Source organism: Lolium perenne, chromosome 3, assembly GCF_019359855.2.
Source record: "Lolium perenne isolate Kyuss_39 chromosome 3, Kyuss_2.0, whole genome shotgun sequence".
Lineage (NCBI taxonomy): Eukaryota > Viridiplantae > Streptophyta > Magnoliopsida > Poales > Poaceae > Lolium > Lolium perenne.
Genome location: NC_067246.2, coordinates 76355917 through 76380456, shown reverse-complemented (window position 1 = coordinate 76380456; position 24540 = coordinate 76355917). Strand labels below are relative to the sequence as shown.

The 24540-nt window shown below is 41.1% G+C and overlaps 1 protein-coding gene and 1 long non-coding RNA gene across 2 annotated transcripts; both read right to left on the bottom strand.

Moving 5' to 3' along the window:
- Nucleotides 1–261: 261 nt before the first annotated feature.
- On the bottom strand, nucleotides 262–2826 carry LOC139837536 (uncharacterized). Its single transcript, XR_011754035.1, has 3 exons — nucleotides 1303–2826; nucleotides 1038–1126; nucleotides 262–640 (listed from the first exon to the last, which is right to left on the bottom strand). It is a non-coding gene; the product is annotated as an uncharacterized lncRNA (long non-coding RNA).
- A 1443-nt stretch (nucleotides 2827–4269) lies between these two features.
- LOC127341459 (uncharacterized) lies at nucleotides 4270–6070 on the bottom strand. The gene is made up of 5 exons (XM_071826941.1): nucleotides 5878–6070; nucleotides 5675–5753; nucleotides 5381–5449; nucleotides 4918–4981; nucleotides 4270–4309 (listed from the first exon to the last, which is right to left on the bottom strand). The coding sequence occupies exons 1-5, from the start codon at nucleotides 5969–5971 to the stop codon at nucleotides 4283–4285; spliced, it is 333 nt and encodes a 110-aa protein (XP_071683042.1). The 5' UTR covers nucleotides 5972–6070; the 3' UTR covers nucleotides 4270–4282.
- Between the last annotated feature and the right edge of the window lie 18470 nt (nucleotides 6071–24540).

Below are 24540 nucleotides of genomic sequence, written 5' to 3'. Positions count from 1 at the left end.
TTCATAAAAGAACCACAGTTTCACAACACCTTATGAACTTACAGAAGTTTATACTAATCAATACGGATGCCCATCTCTATGCAAAACCTTACTAATATACTGTTATTTAATATTGTCATGATTCTATAAATGTCAGCAAATAAAAGTCATTATTAAACGAACCAGGAGACTTAAGAAAAAGTATATTCACATAATATCTGATCTCGCTTAAAAACTGAAAAGTAATACCACCAGAAGTATTAATTGGGAGGTCACCTCTGTTGCCTCACATCGCCGCCGCCTCGTGCTTTGGGCTCTCCGCGCCCGAGGCTGCCGTCGGTGTACATCACCATGGCAAGAGCTCTCTGCACGAGCGGCACCACCGTGGCAGGGGAAGAGTCTGGTGCAATGGCGGCAATGTCGGCGGTCTTGATTGAGATCTCGGTCTCCACCTGGAGAGAGCTGGGGTAGTTGTCGTCGAGTTGTGCCCTTTTGAAACTGAGCGACCCCTGTATGAGCAGCTTGCTGGAATCCAAGGCCCTGAGGCCGCCAGAGCTCGCCGACGGTTCGAGGATGCCTTCTTCCATTGGGTCATAGTAGTCGGCCGGGCACGAGAACAAGATGCCCATTCTTGCAACAAGCATCCTTTCTCCCACACAATCTGGAAGAAATAAACAAGGATTAGAGAAACCATAACACGCAATCTGGAAGAAATAAACAAGGTAGACTCTGAAAACTAAAAAACCAACAGTATCTTGGCACTAAAAGAATGCTATTTTACCTGCCCCAGCCTAATCAATCTTTGAGCTGAGACTATAAAATTTGCAAATGGCCAAGAAAAGAATATGGGCTAAACAAAGTATATTGCACCTATCTAATATTTCTCAAGCTGAGGCTGCTCTCTTACCTGCCCTACGCTAGTAAAAGAATGGCCTTCGCCAAAGTCTAAGCAAGTCCACGAAATTCCGGTGATTTAATTTGAACAAACCTGTGATAGGAAACTAAAACGGTTGGAACCAAACATGTGTTTACTCAAGATAAATGTAACTGCATAGTACCTTTTCTTTCCAGGTGTTTCCTCAACCAATGCTCTGCCAAATCTGAAACAGCAACAGTAGGCAAATCTTGAGGCAAATCGTGAGGAAATCTGAAACAGAAACAGTAGACAAATCTTGAGGCAAACCGTGAGAAAATCTGAAACAACAGTAGGCAAATCTTGAGGAAAACTCCTTGAGAAAATCTTGAGGAAAACCCCTTCACGTTTGGGAAATCTGAGTAGCAGCAGGCAAATCTTGAGGAGACGGGAGAAAGAAAGAAAAATACCAGGAAAATATATGGGAGCTCGCGGATCTGACGCCCGGGAAATCGTGGACGAGGAAAAGGATGATTTATCCACATAAGTCACGTAATTTGCAACAATTATTTTTTTGTATAGAACGATTGTTAAATCTAACAATCAGCAGGCACCACAAACCTTATCAATCAAATGACCAATTTAAATTTGTGAAACATGAGAACAAATGGAAGCAAGCAAAAACTGAAGCTTTACTGACCTTGAGGCTAATAAATAAAAAGGGAAAAAACTATGTTAGCTAGCTGAAGCGCAGAGAATGAAAGTATTGTATGGATAGGAACATAATCCAGGGGCATCCTTATAGGTGATGGTGTAAAACACAAAATCAGTAAACTCTTATAAGTAGTCTAGAGTTATCCAGGTCATACATATAATGGTTTTTACATGCAAAGTAGTGGAAAATAGATATTAATTGTACAAATGATATTAACGCCCACATTCTGTCATTGTGTACCCAAGAAAATAGATATGGGTAACTGTGACAAATTATAGGCACGATGCAACAAACAAAGGGAATGCAACTGTTATACTTCATCACTTCAACCGACATCCAATGGAAAAGAGAGTAGCTAAAAATCAAAAGGGAACCATCAGCCTGAAACAACTTTTTTCATCGCCGCCTCTTATTAGCGTTTCATGATTGCGCCTCCGTGTTTCGATCTCCTCCGACCTCAGCCATATATGTTACCCTCTTAATCGAAGCTACTGCTGCCCCTGAGTCGCTGTTGCAACTGGAGGACAGGCCGCCGCTGCCACCGGCCATAAGTTATTTGACTCCCATAGTGTGTTGCGTGTAGGATGTGATTGCAAGAGTTAATCACCTAGGCTGTTGAGGCATGGGTTATCCATTCCTTTTCCTGTACTACATCAAATTCTAGAGAACTGACTTGAGGCACCGAATAATTCTTAAATGTGTTAGTTTCCTCTTGGCCTAACCCTAGAAATCTCACTTCCTGTCTGTACGGGCAGAAATACTATGCATAGTGAAAAGTTTATTAGAGAAACATATTTCTATAAATAAAAGTGTCAGTGCTACGAAATCATTGTATTAAAATGAAACAAACAGCCTGGCATAAAGCACTTATTACAATGAAGTTTGGCTAGTAAATGCTTATTGGTGAAAAGAAGTATCCAAGTGAGGATACTTCATCACTTTAGGTTCAAACAATGGTTAAATAACACATGCTTATATAATTCCTTCAGATTTCGGTAGAGAAAAAAATTCTTCCGGAGATTGATTTTATCAAGCTTTATATGGCATCATGTTGAAATGTGTAGCTGTTATTATTATATGGTATCCGGAGAAAGCAAAGTGGTGTGCATGTAAATGAAGAAGTGAAAGCAGTGCAAGAATATTAATTGGGTGCCAAGTGAGAAGTCTACTGACCACAAACACCTCTCATGTTCCCTCATTTAAGTGAGATGGTTACACAAGAACCATAAATTCGTTTTAACTTGGTACTGCAAGAAGCAGATGGTCCAAGCAGCTACCAACTTACTGCATTTGTGCTTCCTGGCGGTAAAGTTTGAAATAATTCCATCAGCACATTTTGAAACAATAAAATGATGCTAAATTTAATTCATAAAAAATGATGCAGTTGCCCTCGGCACACACTGAACCATGTTGACTAATGAAGGTTATACACTGCGGACGAACTTATCAAATTTTACCTTTGTGTATTAACCACACCCGAGAGAGAGAGAGAGAGAGATAGAGAAAGAGAGAGAGAGAGAGAGAGAGAGAGAGAGATTATCCTACAAATCTATCACAATTCTGTTTCAGTTCAGTTTGAAGTAAATTCATACTATCATGCTATCTTTTTTAGTTGGAAGTAAACATCAAGAACTGAGTGTTAATTAATCATGTAACTGTTAACACCAAACCCATATGAGAAGTGAAGTCAAATGTTTTAATAAATAGGGTTGACTGATATCCATTTGCATCCTACATGTTAATTGCACATCTGACCTAGTTGCTTCTTAAATTTATACACGCTGAACTGTACCCACGGATTAAACAATAACCTTATTTATCTGACCGGCCTAAATTAATACATCCAGTCCAGTTTGAGCCTAGTTAAAGCCCAGCAATCTGCTTTATTTATCTGACCCCTTACAAGCAGCTGATTCAACATTGCACGTTCGAGTGTTGTTCTAGTGATTCTTGCATATTGTTCTCAGTTCACTAATATCATTTTGTACTGACACAGAGATGGCTGCATATATTCATTCAAATTTGAACGCTAAGCAATTGCAACTCTCTACACAACCTTCTCTCTTATAGGTTGAACGACAAACTCAAATCAGGTTATGTGCACTAAATTCAGGGGAATGATATGATAATTCAGGCCCAAAAAAGAAGGTAGTACAGAGTTAGCTTCATATTGACCATCCCTGGGTTTTGGCCAGTGAAAAACAATGGAACACAACTAACCAAGGATCGATTTGAGGGTGCTTCCCGCAAGAAACCAGTTCAAGCACACTTGCAATATCCATCAAGCCTACCATCGAGTATGGACTCCACTGCACAAGGAAAACATCAATGGTCACCAATAATGCAAAGCAACAGGTAAGCCCATCATAAGCGAAAAGAAATTTCAGATATGCAATGGCAAGAAAGTAATTTAAATTAATCACATGGCAAGCATATTCAGGAGAGTCACCTGGAGATACTCGTATTTCCGCACAGCTGACGGACACTAATTGGATCTGCATTTTATTAGCAGCAGCAAACACACGATTTTCCTGGAGTTGCCGTTGCTTTAGCTGAAAAAATAACAATAATGTCTATGTTATATATCAAACAAAATGGAACATAACTACAATTTCAGGTTTACTGTGATAGTAGTGCAAATGGAACAGAACTGACAAGAATCCTATGGACCACTACATACTCATACTTATTCTCAAATTGAGTGGACTACAAAGAGGCAAACCTGGCATATTATCTCACTGCATCATAAGGAAATATTTAAACTGCATTATCAAAATAAAGAAGTCAGCATACATATAACAAAAGACACCCTATCACAAGAGAATAGAAAAGAATTGAGAACTAACATTTAATTATCCAAGCCTAAGAGCATGGAGTATAAAGTAAATGTTATATAGCTCGCACTGGCAAATTCAGACAAGGTCGACTAACCATTAATATATCCTACTTGCTGACATGTGCATAACAAAAGGAACCCTATCACAAGAGAATAGAAAACCGAGTGCATCCATTACTTGAAAGAACCCTTTTATTTACATGAGCTGCATCCATTACTTGAAAGAACCCTATTATTTACATGAGCTGCTGTGAGGTCCAGGCCCTTCCATTCTGGCCGCCGCCACCTCCGGGCCTCCGCAAGAAAGTACTACTCACTCCCACAAATGATCCAAAATATACTATAAACTAAAGTATACAAACTAAGTTTCCTTGATTCATCTCCTATTGATATCTTCATGATCACTATTTATATTTCCAACACCATAAAGTGAAGTGTAAAAACCAGTATGCGAGAAGCACTACTAAAAATATTACCAACATAGCACACATGGCCTAATTAACATAATCAGGAAGCAGAGAGGCAGCACAACACCTTGAAGGTGCAGGACCCATCTGCCGCCGCCGACGACTCCCCGAGCTGCAGAACATGCCGTTGTCTGCCCCCAACCAACACCAGCCGATGTCACCGGCACACAAAATATATGTTATTTTCAGTAAATTAATGTGTCAGCTCAAATCACACACCAACCATAAGATGCATGCTTGGACAGGGGAAACAAGTATGGTAAAAAGATGCTACTCCTAGTCATTATTGCTTACTACGCAACCAATCTAGAGGCAAAAAAGCGAGATAGATTAAACAAAACTGAAAATAACTACAAAGATTATCAGTATTCAATTTGGTGAACATGCGAAGAAAATTAAATTTGAGGGTAGACCAATGTAGCTGAAACTACAAATTACACAAATATAAATTAATGGCAGAATTGATTGTCATATGAAAGGTCCTGGTTTCACTCAGCAGCTTAAAAAGCGGAGGGACTGAAAGGGCTCACCTCAAAGCAGCCAAGTAGAGGGCTTGATCTGTAAGCACTCTATGTGCCAAAGCAAACCCGGTAACGAAACTGCAATCAAAACACAACAATTATAGACCATAGGCATCTGAATAGCGAGCAAAATCAAGCATTGGCCTCTTTTTGGCAGTTCGGCCTTTTTAATTTTAAGATTAACATTCAGAGAAAACAAGCAACCTGACGAGAGAGCGCACATATTTGAGAAATATCATATGTAGTTGGATAGAGTACATGAGAATAAACAGGGAAAAGCTAGAGAGAAGAGGATGAGCACACCTGGGGCAGCAATGGAGTCCACGAAGGCCAATGGTGGTTGTTGTCGCTCTCGGTGAATCCCTAGACATCCAAACTCTAGCTGCGAAATAAAATAAAATTAGGGTGGTAGGAATCAAAAGGAGTCAGTAAAAATAAAGAGAAGATGATGCTCCCAGGGGGAGAGAAAGAGCTCATTTGTGTCAAATGGGATGCTCTTCTCTGACCTTGTGCAAAGACTGGCCGTCGCCACCCTCCACAGGACGCGCTCCAGCAGTGCCTCCTCTCGCCCGCCACCACCATCGTCTTGTCCGCCTCCATCGCGCTCGTCAGTCATCCTCCACGCCGCCGCCCATCTCGCGGACGCGCTCCAGGACCTGCTCCCACCCGACATCGCGCCATCCAATTCATCCAATATTAGGCCTGACTATGCAACACGATAGATGAATCCACCACATAACATTAGAAAAATAATGATGATGCAACAAAATCTCTAAATGAGCCACAATCCCGTTATTCCAACTACATCTAATTCTTACAGTAATCAGGCAGTCATGGACTTTAATTTATAAACTTTAATAAGCCAATTCTACAACCAACCTATATTCTGAAAATCACCCATTGATAGAAATACAGAGGATGCTGCAGGTAGGCACAGTCACCAAAGATGAACGGAACAATCCCTACTCGAGCTCATTACAGATCCTTCAAAGCCTGCCGCTGCACATATATAAAAAGGGAAAAGACCAAATCAGCTCAACAGATTCACCAAACAACAAATCAAGAAACGGAAACCAGCAGCAGCACAAGAAGGCTCTGAACAAAAGAAGGTGCCTCCCTTGAACGACAAGAGAAGTGCGCCTGGCTTGAATGTGTACCTGTGCTGATGGTCGATGGGCGCCGCCGCTGCAGGTTTCTTGACCGCATCCAGGGCCGGCCTGCTCAAGAGAAGGAGCGGCGCCACGCCGCGTGCTCCTCCGCTCCCTCCTCCTGCTCCTCCCCGCGCTCTCCCCCCGACGGCCCGCACCAGCTCCACAGCATCTCCACGCCCGAACTCGACGCCGCACTCTGTGGCCACGCAGAAGGTCGCCGCCGCCAGCTTGGCGCGCATCGCGTGCCACCGCTGCTGCCGCGTCCAGCAGCCGCCGTCGCTCAATGCGCGGTCCCTGCCGCCGCCGGCTCCCTCGTCAAGCGACGCTGGCAGGGGAATCGAAGCCGGGGATGCGCCGTCGCCGCTGCCAGTCGATGCGCCGTCGCCGGTTCTGGTCTCCCCCGCGCAAGATCCTCTTCGCGTCGGCGCAGGCACAGTGATGGCGTGTAACTCACACGTTCGTTGGGAACCCCAAGAGGAAGGTATGATGCGCACAGCAGCAAGTTTTCCCTCAGAAAGAAACCAAGGTTTATCGAACCAGGAGGAGCCAAGAAGCACGTTGAAGGTTGATGGCGGCGGGATGTAGTGCGGCGCAACACCAGGGATTCCGGCGCCAACGTGGAACCTGCACAACACAACCAAAGTACTTTGCCCCAACGAAACAGTGAGGTTGTCAATCTCACCGGCTTGCTGTAACAAAGGATTAACCGTATTGTGTGGAAGATGATTGTTTGCGAAAACAGTAGAACAAGATTGCGAGATTGTATTTCAGTAAAGAGAATTGGACCGGGGTCCACAGTTCACTAGAGGTGTCTCTCCCATAAGACAAACAGCATGTTGGGTGAACAAATTACAGTTGGGCAATTGACAAATAAAGAGAGCATGACCATGCACATACATATCATGATGAGTATAGTGAGATTTAATTGGGCATTACGACAAAGTACATAGACCGCCATCTAGCTGCATCTATGCCTAAAAAGTCCACCTTCAGGTTATCATCCGAACCCCCTCCAGTATTAAGTTGCAAAGCAACAGACAATTGCATTAAGTATGGTGCGTAATGTAATCAACAACTACATCCTTAGACATAGCATCAATGTTTTATCCCTAGTGGCAACAGCACAACACAACCTTAGAACTTTCTCATCCTTTGTCCCTGTGTCAATGCAGGCATGAACCCACTATCGAGCATAAGTACTCCCTCTTGGAGTTACAAGCATCTACTTGGCCAGAGCATCTACTAGTAACGGAAAGCATGCAAGATCATAAATAACACGTAGATATAACTTTGATAATCAACATAACAAGTATTCTCTATTCATCGGATCCCAACAAACGCAACATATAGAATTACAGATAGATGATCTTGATCATGTTAGGCAGCTCACAAGATCCGACAATGATAGCACAATGGGGAGAAGACAACCATCTAGCTACAGCTATGGACCCATAGTCCAGGGGTAGACTACTCACACATCACACCGGAGGCGACCATGGCGGCGTAGAGTCCTCCGGGAGATGATTCCCCTCTCCGGCAGGGTGCCGGAGGCGATCTCCTGGATCCCCCGAGATGGGATCGGCGTTGGCGGCGTCTCTGGAAGGTTTTCCGTATCGTGGCTCTCGGTACTGGGGGTTTCATCACGGAGGCTTTAAGTAGGCGGAAGGGCAAGTCAAGAGGGGGCACAGGGGCCCCAGATGACAGGGCGGCACGGCCAAGGGGGGGGCCGCGCCGCCCTAGGGTTTGGGCTCCCTGTGGCCCCACTTCGTTTCATCTTCGGACTTCTGGAAGCTTCGTGGAAAAATAGGTCCCTGGGCGTTGATTTCGTCCAATTCCGAGAATATTTCCTTACTAGGATTTCTGAAACCAAAAACAGCAGAAAACAGCAACTGGCACTTCGGCATCTTGTTAATAGGTTAGTTCCAGAAAATGCACGAATATGACATAAAGTGTGCATAAAACATGTAGATAACATCAATAATGTGGCATGGAACATAAGAAATTATCGATATGTCGGAGACGTATCAGCATCCCCAAGCTTAGTTCTGCTCGTCCCGAGCAGGTAAAACGATAACACAGATAATTTCTGGAGTGACATGCCATCATAATCTTGATCATACTATTTGTAAAGCATATGTAGTGAATGCGGCGATCAAAACAATGTATATGACATGAGTAAACAAGTGAATCATATAACAAAGACTTTTCATGAATAGCACTTCAAGACAAGCATCAATAAGTCTTGCATAAGAGTTAACTCATAAAGCAATAATTCAAAGTAAAGGCATTGAAGCAACACAAAAGAAGATTAAGTTTCAGCGGTTGCTTTCAACTTGTAACATGTATATCTCATGGATATTGTCAACATAAAGTAATATAATAAGTGCAATAAGCAAGTATGTAGGAATCAATGCATAGTTCACACAAGTGTTTGCTTCTTGAGGTGGAGAGAAATAGGTGAACTGACTCAACATTGAAAGTAAAAGAATGGTCCTCCATAGAGGAAAAGCATCGATTGCTATATTTGTGCTAGAGCTTTGATTTTGAAAACATGAAACAATTTTGTCAACGGTAGTAATAAAGCATATGCATCATGTAAATTATATCTTATAAGTTGCAAGCCTCATGTATAGTGTACTAATAGTGCCCGCACCTTGTCCTAATTAGCTTGGACTACCGGATCATCACAATGCACTGTTTTAACCAAGTGTCACAAAGGGGTACCTCTATGCCGCCTGTACAAAGGTCTAAGGAGAAAGCTCGCATTGGATTTCTCGCTATTGATTATTCTTCAACTTAGACATCCATACCGGGACAACATAGACAACAGATAATGGACTCCTCTTTTATGCATAAGCATGTAACAACAATTAATAATTTTCTCATTTGAGATTTGAGGATATATGTCCAAAACTAAAACTTCCACCATGGATCATGGCTTTAGTTAGCGGCCCAATGTTTTTCTCTAACATATGCATGCTTAACCATAAGGTGGTAGATCTCTCTTACTTCAGACAAGACGAACATGCATAGCAACTCACATGATATTCAACAAAGAGTAGTTGATGGCGTCCCCAGTGAACATGGTTATCGCACAACAAGCAACTTAATAAGAGATAAAGTGCATAATTACATATTCAATACCACAATAGTTTTTAAGCTATTTGTCCCATGAGCTATATATTGCAAAGGTGAATGATGGAATTTTAAAGGTAGCACTCAAGCAATTTACTTTGGAATGGCGGAAAATACCATGTAGTAGGTAGGTATGGTGGACACAAATGGCATAGTGGTTGGCTCAAGTATTTTGGATGCATGAGAAGTATTCCCTCTCGATACAAGGTTTAGGCTAGCAAGGCTTATTTGAAACAAACACAAGGATGAACCGGTGCAGCAAAACTCACATAAAAGACATATTGAAAACATTATAAGACTCTACACCGTCTTCCTTGTTGTTCAAACTCAATACTAGAAATTATCTAGACCTTAGAGAAACCAAATATGCAAACCAAATTTTAGCATGCTCTATGTATTTCTTCATTAATGGGTGCAAAGCATATGATGCAAGAGCTTAAACATGAGCACAACAATTGCCAAGTATCACATTACTCAAGACATTAATAGCAATTACTACATGTATCATTTTCCAATTCCAACCATATAACAATTTAACGAAGGAGAAACTTCGCCATGAATACTATGAGTAGAAACCAAGGACATACTTGTCCATATGCTACAGCGGAGCGTGTCTCTCTCCCATAAAGTGAATGCTAGGATCCATTTTATTCAAACAAAACAAAAAAAACAAAAACAAACCGACGCTCCAAGAAAAAGCACATAAGATGTGATGGAATAAAAATATAGTTTCAGGGGAGGAACCTGATAATGTTGTCGATGAAGAAGGGGATGCCTTGGGCATCCCCAAGCTTAGACGCTTGAGTCTTCTTAATATATGCAGGGGTGAACCACCGGGGCATCCCCAAGCTTAGAGCTTTCACTCTCCTTGATCATGTTGCATCATACTCCTCTCTTGATCCTTGAAAACTTCCTCCACACCAAACTCGAAACAACTCATTAGAGGGTTAGTGCACAATAAAAATTGACATATTCAGAGGTGACACAATCATTCTTAACACTTCTGGACATTGCATAATGCTATTGGACATTAGTGGATCAAAGAAATTCATCCAACATAGCAAAAGAGCCAATGCGAAATAAAAGACAGAATCTGTCAAAACAGAACAGTTCGTATTGACGAATTTTAAAATGGCACCAGACTTGCTCAGATGAAAATGCTCAAATTGAATGAAAGTTGCGTACATATCTGAGGATCATGCACGTAAATTGGCTTAATTTTCTGAGCTACCTACAGGGAGGTGGACCCAGATTCGCGACAGCAAAGAAATCTGGAACTGCGCAGTAATCCAAATCTAGTACTTACTTTTCTATCAACGGCTTAACTTGGCACAACAAAACACAAAACTAAGATAAGGAGAGGTTTCTACAGTAGTAAACAACTTCCAAGACGCAAAATAAAAACAAAGTACTGTAGGTAAAAACATGGGTTGTCTCCCATAAGCGCTTTTCTTTAACGCCTTTCAGCTAGGCGCAGAAAGTGTGCATCAAGTATTATCAAGGGACGAAGTGTCAACATCATAATTTGTTCTCATAATAGAATCAAAAGGTAACTTCATTCTCTTTCTAGGGAAGTGTTCCATACCTTTCTTGAGAGGAAATTGATATTTTATATTACCTTCCTTCATATCAATGATAGCACCAACAGTTCGAAGAAAAGGTCTTCCCAATATAATGGGACAAGATGCATTGCATTCAATATCCAAGACAACAAAATCAACGGGAACAAGGTTATTGTTAACGGTAATGCGAACATTATCAACTTTACCCAAAGGTTTCTTTGTAAAATGATCAGCAAGATTAACATCCAAATAACAATTTTTCAGTGGTGGCAAGTCAAGCATATTATAAATTTTCTTAGGCATAACAGAAATACTTGCACCAAGATCACATAAAGCATTACAATCAAAATCTTTAACCTTCATCTTAATGATGGGCTCCCAACCATCCTCTAGCCTTTTAGGAATAGAGGCTTCGCGCTCTAGTTTCTCTTCTCTAGCTTTTATGAGAGCATTTGTAATATGATGCGTGAAAGCCAAATTTATAGCACTAGCATTAGGACTTTTAGCAAGTTTTTGCAAGAACTTTATAACTTCAGAGATGTGGCAATCATCAAAATTCAAACCATTATAATCTAAAGCAATGGGATCATCATCCCCAATGTTGGAAAAAATTTCAGCAGCCTTATCACAGGCAGTTTCAGCAGTTTTAGCAGTTTCAGGCAGTTTCTCGCGCTTTGCATTAGAAGTGGAAACATTGCTAACACCAATTCTTTTATTAGTATTAGTAGGAGGTGCAGCAACATGTGTAGCATTAGCATTACTAGTGGTGGTAATAGTCCAAACTTTAGCTACATTCTTCTCTTTAGCTAGTTTTTCATTTTCTTCTCTATCCCACCTAGCGCGCAATTCAGCCATTAATCTTATATTCTCATTAATTCTAACTTGAATGGAATTTGCTGTAGTAGTAATTTTATCATCCAAATCCTCAGGTTTAGCAGCCATTTTATTAATTAAAGAAGATTGTGATGCAGACATGTATGAGATTCGGGTTTCAGCATTAGCAAGTTTAGTTTGCAACCCCGAGATCTCCCTATTCAGATTTTCAAGTTGATTCCCTATATTCTTCAACAAGGTAGATTGCTCATTCATAGTTTTAGTAAACAATTTATTTTGCTCATATTGTGATTGCATAAAGCTCTTGGTGGATCTTTCAATTTCTAGCATCTTTTCTTCATTAGGTGAAGCATATCTACCATAAGAATTACCATTAGCAGGGTATGGCCTAGAATCATTGTGATTGTTATTTTTAATGAAATTCATATCAACATATTCTTTTTGAGCAACTAATGACGCTAACGGAACATTATTAGAATTAACATTAGGCCTACCATTCACAAGCATAGACATAATAGCATCAATCTTATCACTCAAGGAAGAGGTTTCTTCGACAGAATTTACCTTCTTACCTTGTGGAGCTCTTTCCGTGTGCCATTCAGAGTAGTTGATCATCATATTATCAAGAAGCTTTGTTGCTTCACCAAGAGTGATGGACATAAAGGTACCTCCAGCAGCTGAATCCAATAAATTCCGTGAAGAAAAATTTAGTCCTGCATAGAAGGTTTGGATGATCATCCAAGTAGTCAGTCCATGGGTTGGGCAATTTTTAACCAGAGATTTCATTCTTTCCCAAGCTTGAGCAACATGTTCAGTATCTAATTGTTTAAAATTCATTATGCTACTCCTCAAAGATATAATTTTAGCAGGGGGATAATATCTACCAATAAAAGCATCCTTGCATTTAGTCCATGAATCAATACTATTCTTAGGTAGAGATAGCAACCAATCCTTAGCTCTTCCTCTTAATGAGAAAGGGAACAATTTTAGTTTAATAATATCACCATCTACATCTTTATATTTTTGCATTTCACATAGTTCAACAAAATTATTAAGATGGGCAGCAGCATCATCAGAACTAATACCAGAAAATTGCTCTCGCATAACAAGATTCAGTAAAGCAGGTTTAATTTCAAAGAATTCTGCTGTAGTAGCAGGTGGAGCAATAGGTGTGCATAAGAAATCATTATTATTTGTGGTTGTGAAGTCACACAACTTAGTATTTTCAGCGTTGGCCATTTAGCAACAGTAAATAAAGCAAACTAGATAAAGTAAATGCAAGTAACTAATTTTTTTGTGTTTTAGATATAGCAAACAAGATAGCAAATAAAGTAAAACTAGCAACTAATTTTTTTGTATTTTGATTTAGTGCAGCAAACAAAGTAGTAAATAAAACTAAGCAAGACAAAAACAAAGTAAAGAGATTGAGAAGTGGAGACTCCCCTTGCAGCGTGTCTTGATCTCCCGACAACGGCGCCAGAAAATATGCTTGATGGCGTGTAACTCACACGTTCGTTGGGAACCCCAAGAGGAAGGTATGATGCGCACAGCAGCAAGTTTTCCCTCAGAAAGAAACCAAGGTTTATCGAACCAGGAGGAGCCAAGAAGCACGTTGAAGGTTGATGGCGGCGGGATGTAGTGCGGCGCAACACCAGGGATTCCGGCGCCAACGTGGAACCTGCACAACACAACCAAAGTACTTTGCCCCAACGAAACAGTAAGGTTGTCAATCTCACCGGCTTGCTGTAACAAAGGATTAACCGTATTGTGTGGAAGATGATTGTTTGCAGAAAACAGAGAACAAAGATTGCAGAGATTGTATTTCAGTAAAGAGAATTGGACCGGGTCCACAGTTCACTAGAGGTGTCTCTCCCATAAGACAAACGACATGTTGGGTGAACAAATTACGATTGGGCAATTGACAAATAAAGAGAGCATGACCATGCACATACATATCATGATGAGTATAGTGAGATTTAATTGGGCATTACGACAAAGTACATAGACCGCCATCCAATGCATCTATGCCTAAAAAGTCCACCTTCGAGTTATCATCCGAACCCCCTCCAGTATTAAGTTGCAACGCAACAGACAATTGCATTAAGTATGGTGCGTAATGTAATCAACAACTACATCCTTAGACATAGCATCAATGTTTTATCCCTAGTGGCAACAGCACAACACAACCTTAGAACTTTTCATCCTTTGTCCCGGTGTCAATGCGAGGCATGAACCCACTATCGAGCATAAGTACTCCCTCTTGGAGTTACAAGCATCTACTTGGCCAGAGCATCTACTAGTAACGGAAAGCATGCAAGATCATAAATAACACGTAGATATAACTTTGATAATCAACATAACAAGTATTCTCTATTCATCGGATCCCAACAAACGCAACATATAGAATTACAGATAGATGATCTTGATCATGTTAGGCAGCTCACAAGATCCGACAATGATAGCACAATGGGGAGAAGACAACCATCTAGCTACTGCTATGGACCCATAGTCCAGGGGTAGACTACTCACACATCACACCGGAGGCGACCATGGCGGCGTAGAGTCCTCCGGGAGATGATTCCCCTCTCCGGCAGGGTGCCGGAGGCGATCTCCTGGATCCCCGAGATGGGATCGGCGTTGGCGGCGTCTCTGGAAGGTTTTCCGTATCGTGGCTCTCGGTACTGGGGGTTTCGTCACGGAGGCTTTAAGTAGGCGGAAGGGCAAGTCAAGAGGGGGCACAGGGGCCCCAGATGATAGGGCGGCGCGGCCAAGGGGGGGGCCGCGCCGCCCTAGGGTTTGGGCTCCCTGTGGCCCCACTTCGTTTCATCTTCGGACTTCTGGAAGCTTCGTGGAAAAATAGGCCCCTGGGCGTTGATTTCGTCCAATTCCGAGAATATTTCCTTACTAGGATTTCTGAAACCAAAAACAGCAGAAAACAGCAACTGGCACTTCGGCATCTTGTTAATAGGTTAGTTCCAGAAAATGCACGAATATGACATAAAGTGTGCATAAAACATGTAGATAACATCAATAATGTGGCATGGAACATAAGAAATTATCGATACGTCGGAGACGTATCACACAGCGAGGGAGAGCGCGCGAGGAGACGGCGATGGCGGCGCGGGAGGGAGAGGAATGGGAGAGCCAGGGGATTGGAGGAGGCGGCTGATTGGGGGAGGAGGAGAGGAGGTGGGGGACGTCATCTAGGTTTTCACCCGTCCAAGAAAACGAAGGCGACGCGAAATGCTGCTGTATCTATCTCTTGTTGGCGGCCCCGCACGCTTTCGGGCCCGAGTGTCATGGACCGTTAATGAGTAGCGTCAGGTCGAAAAAGAAAATACCGCATCTAACGGCCAGGGTGAAACGTGGGTTCGCGAATTCACTGTACAGGGTAAATCGGACGACCAGGATGGTTTTGCCCCTTTTGAGGCCTCCTGGAGGCAGGTACTCTTGGAACATTTATAGGAGAAATCTCAATGGTACAAAGCTTACTTACATGGGATGGGTGATACTCTATTTAAACTTTTGTACATGACCCTTTAGATTGTTGCCATGTGCCAGAATCCAAACCCTATACCATACTTCTAGAATACTCTACAAACTCTAGATATTTCATACTACTCGTAAATATCTTACTCTAGAACATTCCCCATTCTACAGTTCTCTCTACATACCTTGGATACTTCATGACTAAGCTAGCTCCTTTACTAGCCAACCACATTGATAAGATTACTACTAACAATCCCCCCCATAATCTTGTCATATAAACTATCTTTACTATTAAATTTAAAATAGGCCGCGGTGGTTGGTGATGGTACGTCAAACGTGTATACAACTCACCCCGAACATAAAAAGTAAGGTCAGCGTGACCGGCTCCATGAGGAGTTCTTATCAGGATTAGTTAGGTCACGACCAAAATCCAATCCGTAGCACTAGGTAGCAAAATCAGCATCCCTTTCCTAATTCTAATCGGTAAGACAAGCATAGATCGGTTCAGCCACACATCTTTTTCGTTCGCTCCCCTTTTTATTCTCTAAGGAACCCTCTCCTTAACGAGCGTAGATTGATGGAGATGGTTTTTGTACCGGTCAATCTTTATATCCTTTCTGACATAGTTCTGTAAAAGATCGGCAGGTGATCCGTCCTTTCTCCTCTACCGTAGTTCATCAACGCGTGTCCGGCAATCCCGGTTAGATCGACACAATCGGCAAAAAAGAAAAAGGCCAAAAGAGACCCATTGATTAGGCTCCTCTTGCCGTGCTACTTTAAATTTTCTAACTTTTCTTTCATTCACAAACATACAGTGACAACCTATATGACTCTAGGTTTCTTTTCCTGATTTTTGCACGTGCATGCATTTTCCCTTTAAAATTCGTAGGACATACAAATCTCAACACTTATGCAACTAAAAATCCTTAAAAAAAACAAAGCTTTCATACCCTGCAGCTTTTAAGAGGTTAGTGACAAGAATCAACCACATGTTTTGGAGCGCAGTGACATTCTCCCTAAAAAAAACCATGTTTCATGCGTGGGTGTTTCATTAATAAAGAGAAATATCTGTTCAGTTGGAGCCACGTTTCGACGCGTGTTCTCGACAAATCAGTTTCTCAGACAAAGTATCTCGAAGGTGTTCATAGAGATTGCATGTGCATTTGTGCGTTCGTAGGAGCGAGTATGCATTTAGTGAGCATTTATATTGTACCGTGTTTTGTTAAAAAAGATGGTGTAAAACGGGCACCTTTTACGATATACTCCCTCCGTCCCAAAATGTAAGGCGTCTAAGGATTGGTCAAAAGTCAAACCTTACAAACTTTGACCAAATATTTTAAAAAGTATTTACATCTACAATATCAAATTGACATATTAAGAAATTATACTTTAGGGTGACTCTATTGATAATGATTTAGTATTGTAAATATTTATATTTTTGTGTGTAAACTTGGTCAAACTTTAAAAACATTGACTTTTAACTAATCCTTAGACGCCTTATTTTTGGCACGGAGGGAGTATCATTCAATAAATACTATGAATTATTCGATCGTTTGTTCAAACATGTTAATTAGATCGGTCGATTGATCAACTCGGATCGGTCGATCGAGCATCAGAGTTGTCTCAGTGATGACAAAAAATAGTGCACATTGTATGATACTGACGTACCACAGATTCTAAAGAAAAATGAGGACCATGTGGCCACACATCCTGGACATAGACATTGCGATTATATTCCATTTATTCTATATTTGGAGGGAGCCATCTTTCGTTATTAACCCGTTGCAACACACGGGTATTATGCTAGTATCCCCTAATCCAGATCACATGGACCATGCACTTCATCTTGTGATGGCATCACACCGACTCACGTCAAGCAACGACGCCGCACCCTGCTTGTTAGCCTGACACCGACTTCATTTTAGATATCATGTAGTACATGTCAAGTACCAAATCACTGAGAACCAACCTGTGTTTGGATGGTTAGGAGGGCAGTTGGCACCCCCAGATTTAACGCTTTGGTGTCTCAAAAATGGAGGAATATTCTTCTGTGGGATGCGGCATTCCCGATGATATTGTGGTGCTAGTGGTGACTTCGTCAATCTCAATACCCGTCGGAACCGGGTCTTGGATGCAGTTTCGTGAAGGTGCTCGAAGGGGTAGTGTGTGTGCTTGAGTGATGAGTGTATGTATGTACGTGTGAGCGTCTATGATTGTACTGTGTGTTGCAAAAAATTGTATTAATTTTGTCTTGTTCATACTAAGACTAGCAAAGCGTTCCCTGCTCTATAAACTCTCAAGAAACACCCCTATAATATCTATCTAGTTCGTCCTAATGTTAGAACAGTAATTGCATGCTATGTAATTCATCTATTTTTGTTAGGAAACCTACATGTTTGTTTGCTTTTCTTATTCTCAGGTGACAGGTTGTGTGCTGGGACCATAGCCGCCGTCTGTTTTGTTCGTTGCAAAATGTTGTTTTATATTCCGCCATTCTGTGCTCTTCTGTGTTCACAAGGTTTTACATTATAATTTCCATCTGTTTTGTTGTAAACAATGACGGTAAATGCCAATTACTATTTCCTTTCTGCTATCCTTTTGCCATCCTGTAGTACATGTGTGAACTCATTGCTCTGGTACATTTAAATTCTTCATTGTTTTTGTTCTTCAAGAGCTGCAACCCTAACTCTTTGCTGTAATTTCATGTTGCACTATCACATGGAACACAGCAAATCGTGGAGTGAATCACCCCTATAATCCAGTAAGTACCTTTCATTTTTGTATTGATATGCTTATCGTGCTGGAACCAGTTTGTGTTTAACACATTTACTCTCCATATAGATAGGATAACTGGTTTGAAATAAATCATGCTATTTGTATGACTGCACGTCTTCGTTCATTTTCCTGCTAGCTTCTCAAACTTGTTCTATTGCCTGTCTAATCTTTTTTTGTTTGATCATGATTAAACCAATTTAATTGTTCTGCTTAACTTAAATGATCTGGCATTTTATTCCAGCCACATAATGTTTGATTGCTCATGCACTTCCTCATACCGTTATGTCTTCTGGATTTCTTCCATAATGATAAGAATGTTTTGCTTGGTGAATATGAGTCAGATGATGATTCAATTGGTTATTAGTCCTTGATTCATTGAGTTGACTGATGATTAAAACATATAAACCTTGCGACTATCTGGCATGCTTGTTGTGGGATATAATGAGCATATTTGTTTTTTGTAAGACTTTTTTCGGATTTCACTGTTGATTAATCCAATGCCACCTTCTGTAGTAGGAAATCCACCTTCAGTAAGTATCATAAATAAGATTTGTTGTTACTTTTTCGCTGACCCATCTTTTATTTTTAGGCACAAAATGGTTCATTTGTTTGTTTCTCCTTCCCTTATATTGCGCTCATGGGTTAAACATTGAAATAATATGTCAGTTTATATGAACTAGCAGGGTGGCCCGTGCATACTGCACGGCTAGCCTTGTTTTACTTTCATGTGATAAAATTGGTCTTTCCAATCCATCTATCTTCACCGAATGCATTATAATTTTTTTAACCGTGCGATGTAGTTTCAAAACTGATAATATTTGTAGTAACAAAATCCATGACATTATATGTGTACATATATACTCAATCTTCTATGCTCTTCGCTAAATTTTGGATCCTAGCATCATGCAGTAGAAAATATAATTCAGTTGAGAGTGGAACTCGTACGTGCCAACATCTTACTTTGATATATGATTTACAGTATGGCGCACTACGCAGTCTGACTGAAATGATTTCAGAAGCAGTTAGCATAAGAAAGTAAATACTTAGGTGTCATTATATTTGGATAACTATATATTATAAGAAGAATTTTCCAATTATGATTGGTAATCCTATTTTTCTTGTATTTGAAGTGGCAATACCGTGCACATGATCCGTGAGTATGAAATAGACAACTATTGTAAGTGAACAAATATACCTTACCTCAGTTTACAAAGACCAAAGGATAGAAGATTATCACAACTCTGAAATCTCCCATGTTCTCGCACCTTTTTTATATATAAGATGTCATGGAAAATGGGTACCGTATTGGGACTTGATTCAGAATACTCTTAAAATATATCTTCTTCTACATATACCATTCATACGCATTTTCTGCCTCCAAAATTCCCTTCACAACTACAATTTTAGGATCACAAACAACATATACTTACCTGCATGCGAAATTAGTGTGTCATCTATAATGTCATCTCTGGTGCTAGACTCAGAATAAATCTTCCATTGCTCTGCATAATTGTATTTAAACGGTATTTCAGATCGTGGATCAGTCGTTCACGACGAATGACTGAAGATCTTTTGAGACAATCCAACAATAAATAAAGTATATCCAACATCAGCATAGTCTAAATAATAATTATACGAAGAAACCTGCAACAAATTAAATATGTTAATCTACTTGTAGACTTCCCTCTCTGGCAATTCAGTGAATGAAAAATAGTGCCCAAGAGAAGAGAGAAAAATATACCTTAGCATCTTATTTTGCTCAACATTATATTGAGATTTTGACAATGGAAGCATTTGCATGATGAGCTGCTGCGTATGGTCCGATCTCGCCGGTGCATTTGTCAATAAAATTGATTATTGATGGGCCGTCGTGCTTAGCTTGTAGACCTGACATAGTTTGGTCAAGTTAATCCGTGTAAAATAATAGGCTGATGGTACGACTGTCCATAACCTAACGCTGATTTTCTGCCACGTCTGGATTTACTGACTCACACTTAGCCAAGCACTTCACTTTATCTCCGCTGCTGAAACTGGCCTGGGATGTTGATGCATCGCATGCACGCAGCTCGGTCAGTGTGATGGACAATAGATCGCAGATTCGTACTGCATGATGATCGATCTGTGATGCAATCGAAGATGTTAAGCCGGGATATGATGAATCGATCTACTATAGTGTGTGTGGATACCGATTCAGTTTTTGTAAGCAATCTGGCCGGATACAATCATAAGTTCTGAAGTTTTTCCCTACAGTTCTAAAAGTATTTAACTGTTTTTTGCATGAGATAAGAGCTGATTAATTTCTGCTATGCAATTTAACATAGGGAAAAGTGTGAGAGAGCAGGTGCGCTCTGCGCACCCTCACACTTTTTCATTTTCTCTTTTTTATATCTCTCAAATTATGTAATATTTTGATTTGATTTTTTTGCAATTCACTAAAAAATAACAAATGGAATGATAAAAAAATAGCTCGGAATTTTTTTTGCAATTTCAAATTTCAAATTATTTAAAATTCAAAATAAATTCTTGAAATATATATTTACACAATGAAATAAAAAATCCAAAATATTTTTCCCATGTTCTAATTGTTATGTTTAAGTGATCTGCAATTTTTTTGTTCAAACAATGTGTGGTGCGAGAGATACAAAAATGAGAAATTGTTTGAGAGGGGAAAAAAGAATTTGCACGAATCTTGACGCAGTATACACGGTATGGATACGGGTGCTCACCAAGCACCTGCTCCAAAAGTCCACTCGCTTTAACATAAGAAGCAATTAAAAGGAAACATACCGTCCAGACGCATTGGTATATAACTGTGTGTTGGGCTGTGGCCTCAGCCACCATGTCCTCTATATGCACTACATCGGTTATATGACCGCCACCATGAACCCCTGTCATAGGGATCTTTCATGGCTGACGGATTTAGCGAGCTTGCTCCAATTGCTAGACACTGCACGCTGCAGTCATCTGGAGTTCTACCGCCATGAACGCCGGCTATACAAATTGTTTTTCTCGTTTAGAAACCATTCATTGCCAGGTCTAAATCTGCATGGCAACATTTGCTCTCTGTTTAGATCATTGCTCAGTCGATTGGAAACAACCGAAGACGTCTTGGAGGCCTGCAGCTTGAAAGTTATTTATATCGTATATACTCACCTAATTCCCATGTGGCCATTGACCACCATCATCATTCATCAGGCCAGAGATGAAAACCAACTTGCCCAAGACAAACTGGTTGAGAAAGTTGGGCCTTCTTGGTACCTTGTTTGTTTTCATGATTCAACTTTGACCTTGAACCGAAGTTTAGCATGGTAATTAGTTATACCCTTTCCATTTCTATATAAACCTAAAAACATAGATGAGATTTTACACCTCATGAACTTGAACGCATACCTCACACTCTGATGAAGCAACAGTCAGTCGATCTTGTAGTGCCTGATGAACCTGGAATGCCACACGAACTTAATGATCAAGTTTACTATTTGGAAGAGTGGGGTTAGTCTCTCTATTCTGATCCTTGCTAGTGCCTCTTAAGCCATCAATTCTCAGATTCCAAGAGGAGGATCATGACCACCATATTGTACGTGAGAACTGAGATGAGAATGACAGCAGCTCCCAATCACCATACGGTGTTAATTGCTCAAGAAAAGAAAAAACAACGTATCGTTGCAGCTTGACAATTAAATCAGTGTTTTACATCTAACCTGCTGTGATGTCTCGATCCTTCTATGTTGAGATAAGATTATGTTCTACATCTGCAGTATCATGATCTGCCGAGAACTTTTAGGCGCTCTTCTCTAATCTGACAATTAACATGGGGATTTTACTCAGAGAGGCAAGAACGTCCTATTCTGATCTGTACCAAAAAGGAAAACATGAGGCGGACTACTTTACCAAGAATTAGTGCATCTTGCCGAGAGCCGCCTGAAGGACATGACCATCCACGAACGGCGGCATCTGCTGTTCTTACCTCTTCTCGTTGCAATTGCTGAACACTGGACCTGTAGATTTTTCAAGTGCATGCAAAGAACAACTTTACCTAGGTGGATCTCCTCTTCTAGATGGAATTTCTGAGCTGCTAAACTTACTCAGAGATGCAAGAGCATCTTATTCTGATTTGTACCAAAAAGAAAAACATGAGGCGGCTACTTTACCAAGAATTAGTGCGTCTTGCGGAGAGCCGCCTGAAGGACACGACCATCCACGAATGGTGGCATCTGCTGTTCTCTCCTCTTCTCGTTGCAATTGCTGAACACAGGACCTGTAGATTTTTCAAGTGCATGCAAAGAACAACTTTACCTAGGTGGATCTCCTCTTCTAGATGGAATTTCTGAGCTGCTAAACTTCTCGATTGAATTGATGAGCGCCGAAACTGTACAAATTTCAATTGCACGCAAAGAACAGCTTTTCCTACGTAGAGAATTGAGGAAGCCGAAGCTCAGACCATGGTTTGAAGGTTGGCGTTGCGTAGTTACCTTTGGCTGCCGCCTGGGAGGGTCGCGCTTGTGCCTTTGAGAAGTGTCCTTTTCTCGTTGCCTCCCTCGATCAGCTCAAGGCCATGGCGGCTTATAGTTCCTCCTTCCGTCAGATTGGTGTTAGGGTTCGTTTTTTAATGTCGTTTTTTTCTTTTGTCGCTCGATTCTGCTGGGTACAGGATAAGATCGCGCTTTGGTCGATCTATATGGCTTGGAAATCTCCACCGTTTGCAGATCCAAGTCAAATCTCCACCATTGGTTGTCTTTCGTTTTAATAATATAATAGATAGATCCCAGAATGGTTGCTGTCTAATCTGTCTTAATTGGTCCTGCTCGTTTATATTTGGCACCAAATGGATATATTTCTCTTTTATCTGAGGCATTCCCATGGCTGGCCGATGATTAAAATAATGAAATTTAGGGGGTTGGAGATTCTCCAACTGCACAATGTCTGGCTAGTTTTGTCCACATGACCACTTTTGTGGAACTTAAGGGATCTGAAGCACCCCTTCCAAGTGTCAATTTTAATAGACAGCTGTTATGCAGTTTCCTGGCTTATTTTATTAGGCAGACTGTCTAGTTACTTGATTTATTTTGTTCATATTTGCCATCCGGTTGCTCTGCCTGTTGCATTGGGGTTGATAGCTTGCTTTGTTATATTATGCCTTGTGCTTTGTGAAAATCTGCCATCTGTTTTGATGCTTTGCAAAAATCTGTGACAACTAATAATATGGTTGTTTTCTCAAATTGTATGGTTCTGTAACTTGCACTGTCTTGTTTTCAGCCCCTGAATAGAGCAAGGAAGGCAGATGGCAGGGCATGTACATCAAGTGTCCAGGTCTTTCCACAGCACAGCCGTGACAATGCCAATTCATCTGATTGTCAGATGATAGCTACTGTCCCAGCCATTCCAGCGCAAACAATCGCTGCCTTTGCACACGAATCAATTGATATAATTCAGCAGCAAAGAGATGAAAGAGATTCAAATATCATCATAACAGTCAATGAGATACATGAATTGAAAAATAGGCAAGCTTGGATTGAGCAGATCCTTAATAATCTACTCTGCAGATCTAATGGAAAGCCAGCTGTTACTTGCACTCCGATGAATTCTACCTAACAGAAATGCAGTTTTGCCGATGATGCCATTTGTATGGCTTGTATCATTTGAGTTATTTCGACTTGTTGTTGTATTTGAGAATTTTTGCTGTTATTGTAATCCTTGAGCATTTTTTCCTGTTATTGCTATAGTTTGCAATCATTGTAACAAATTTTCAATGTAATGATTATTTTATCTTGCACTCGGCCTTAAACAGAACTACTAGTATGGTCTCACAATTTTTTATCATTATACTATGCAAGATTTAGCGGTCGCCCCAAATTCAGAGCACCCATAGCGATTTGGGGGCCGGCGTCGTTTTAGGGCTCGCACCGGTGCGCTCCAAACGGCGCCGGCTATTTGTCGAGCCGAGTAGAATCGCCGGCATCCCCGAGCCGGCCCCTTCGCCAGGGGCGCGAATCAGGCGCTCCGGGTGCCTCGCGGAATGACGGTTTTCGCTGGTGGAGGCGCCTTGTCAGCGAGAGGACGCGACGGTTCGCATCGACTGGCCACGACGCGGGAAGGTTGGTCATCGGCGTTTAAATGGCCTCCCGCGCGGAAACCGAGGCAGCGACTGGCCACGAGGGCAGCGACTGGCCACGCGGCGTCCAGTCGCCGTAAATGTGGGTAGTTGCCACCGCTAGATATATAG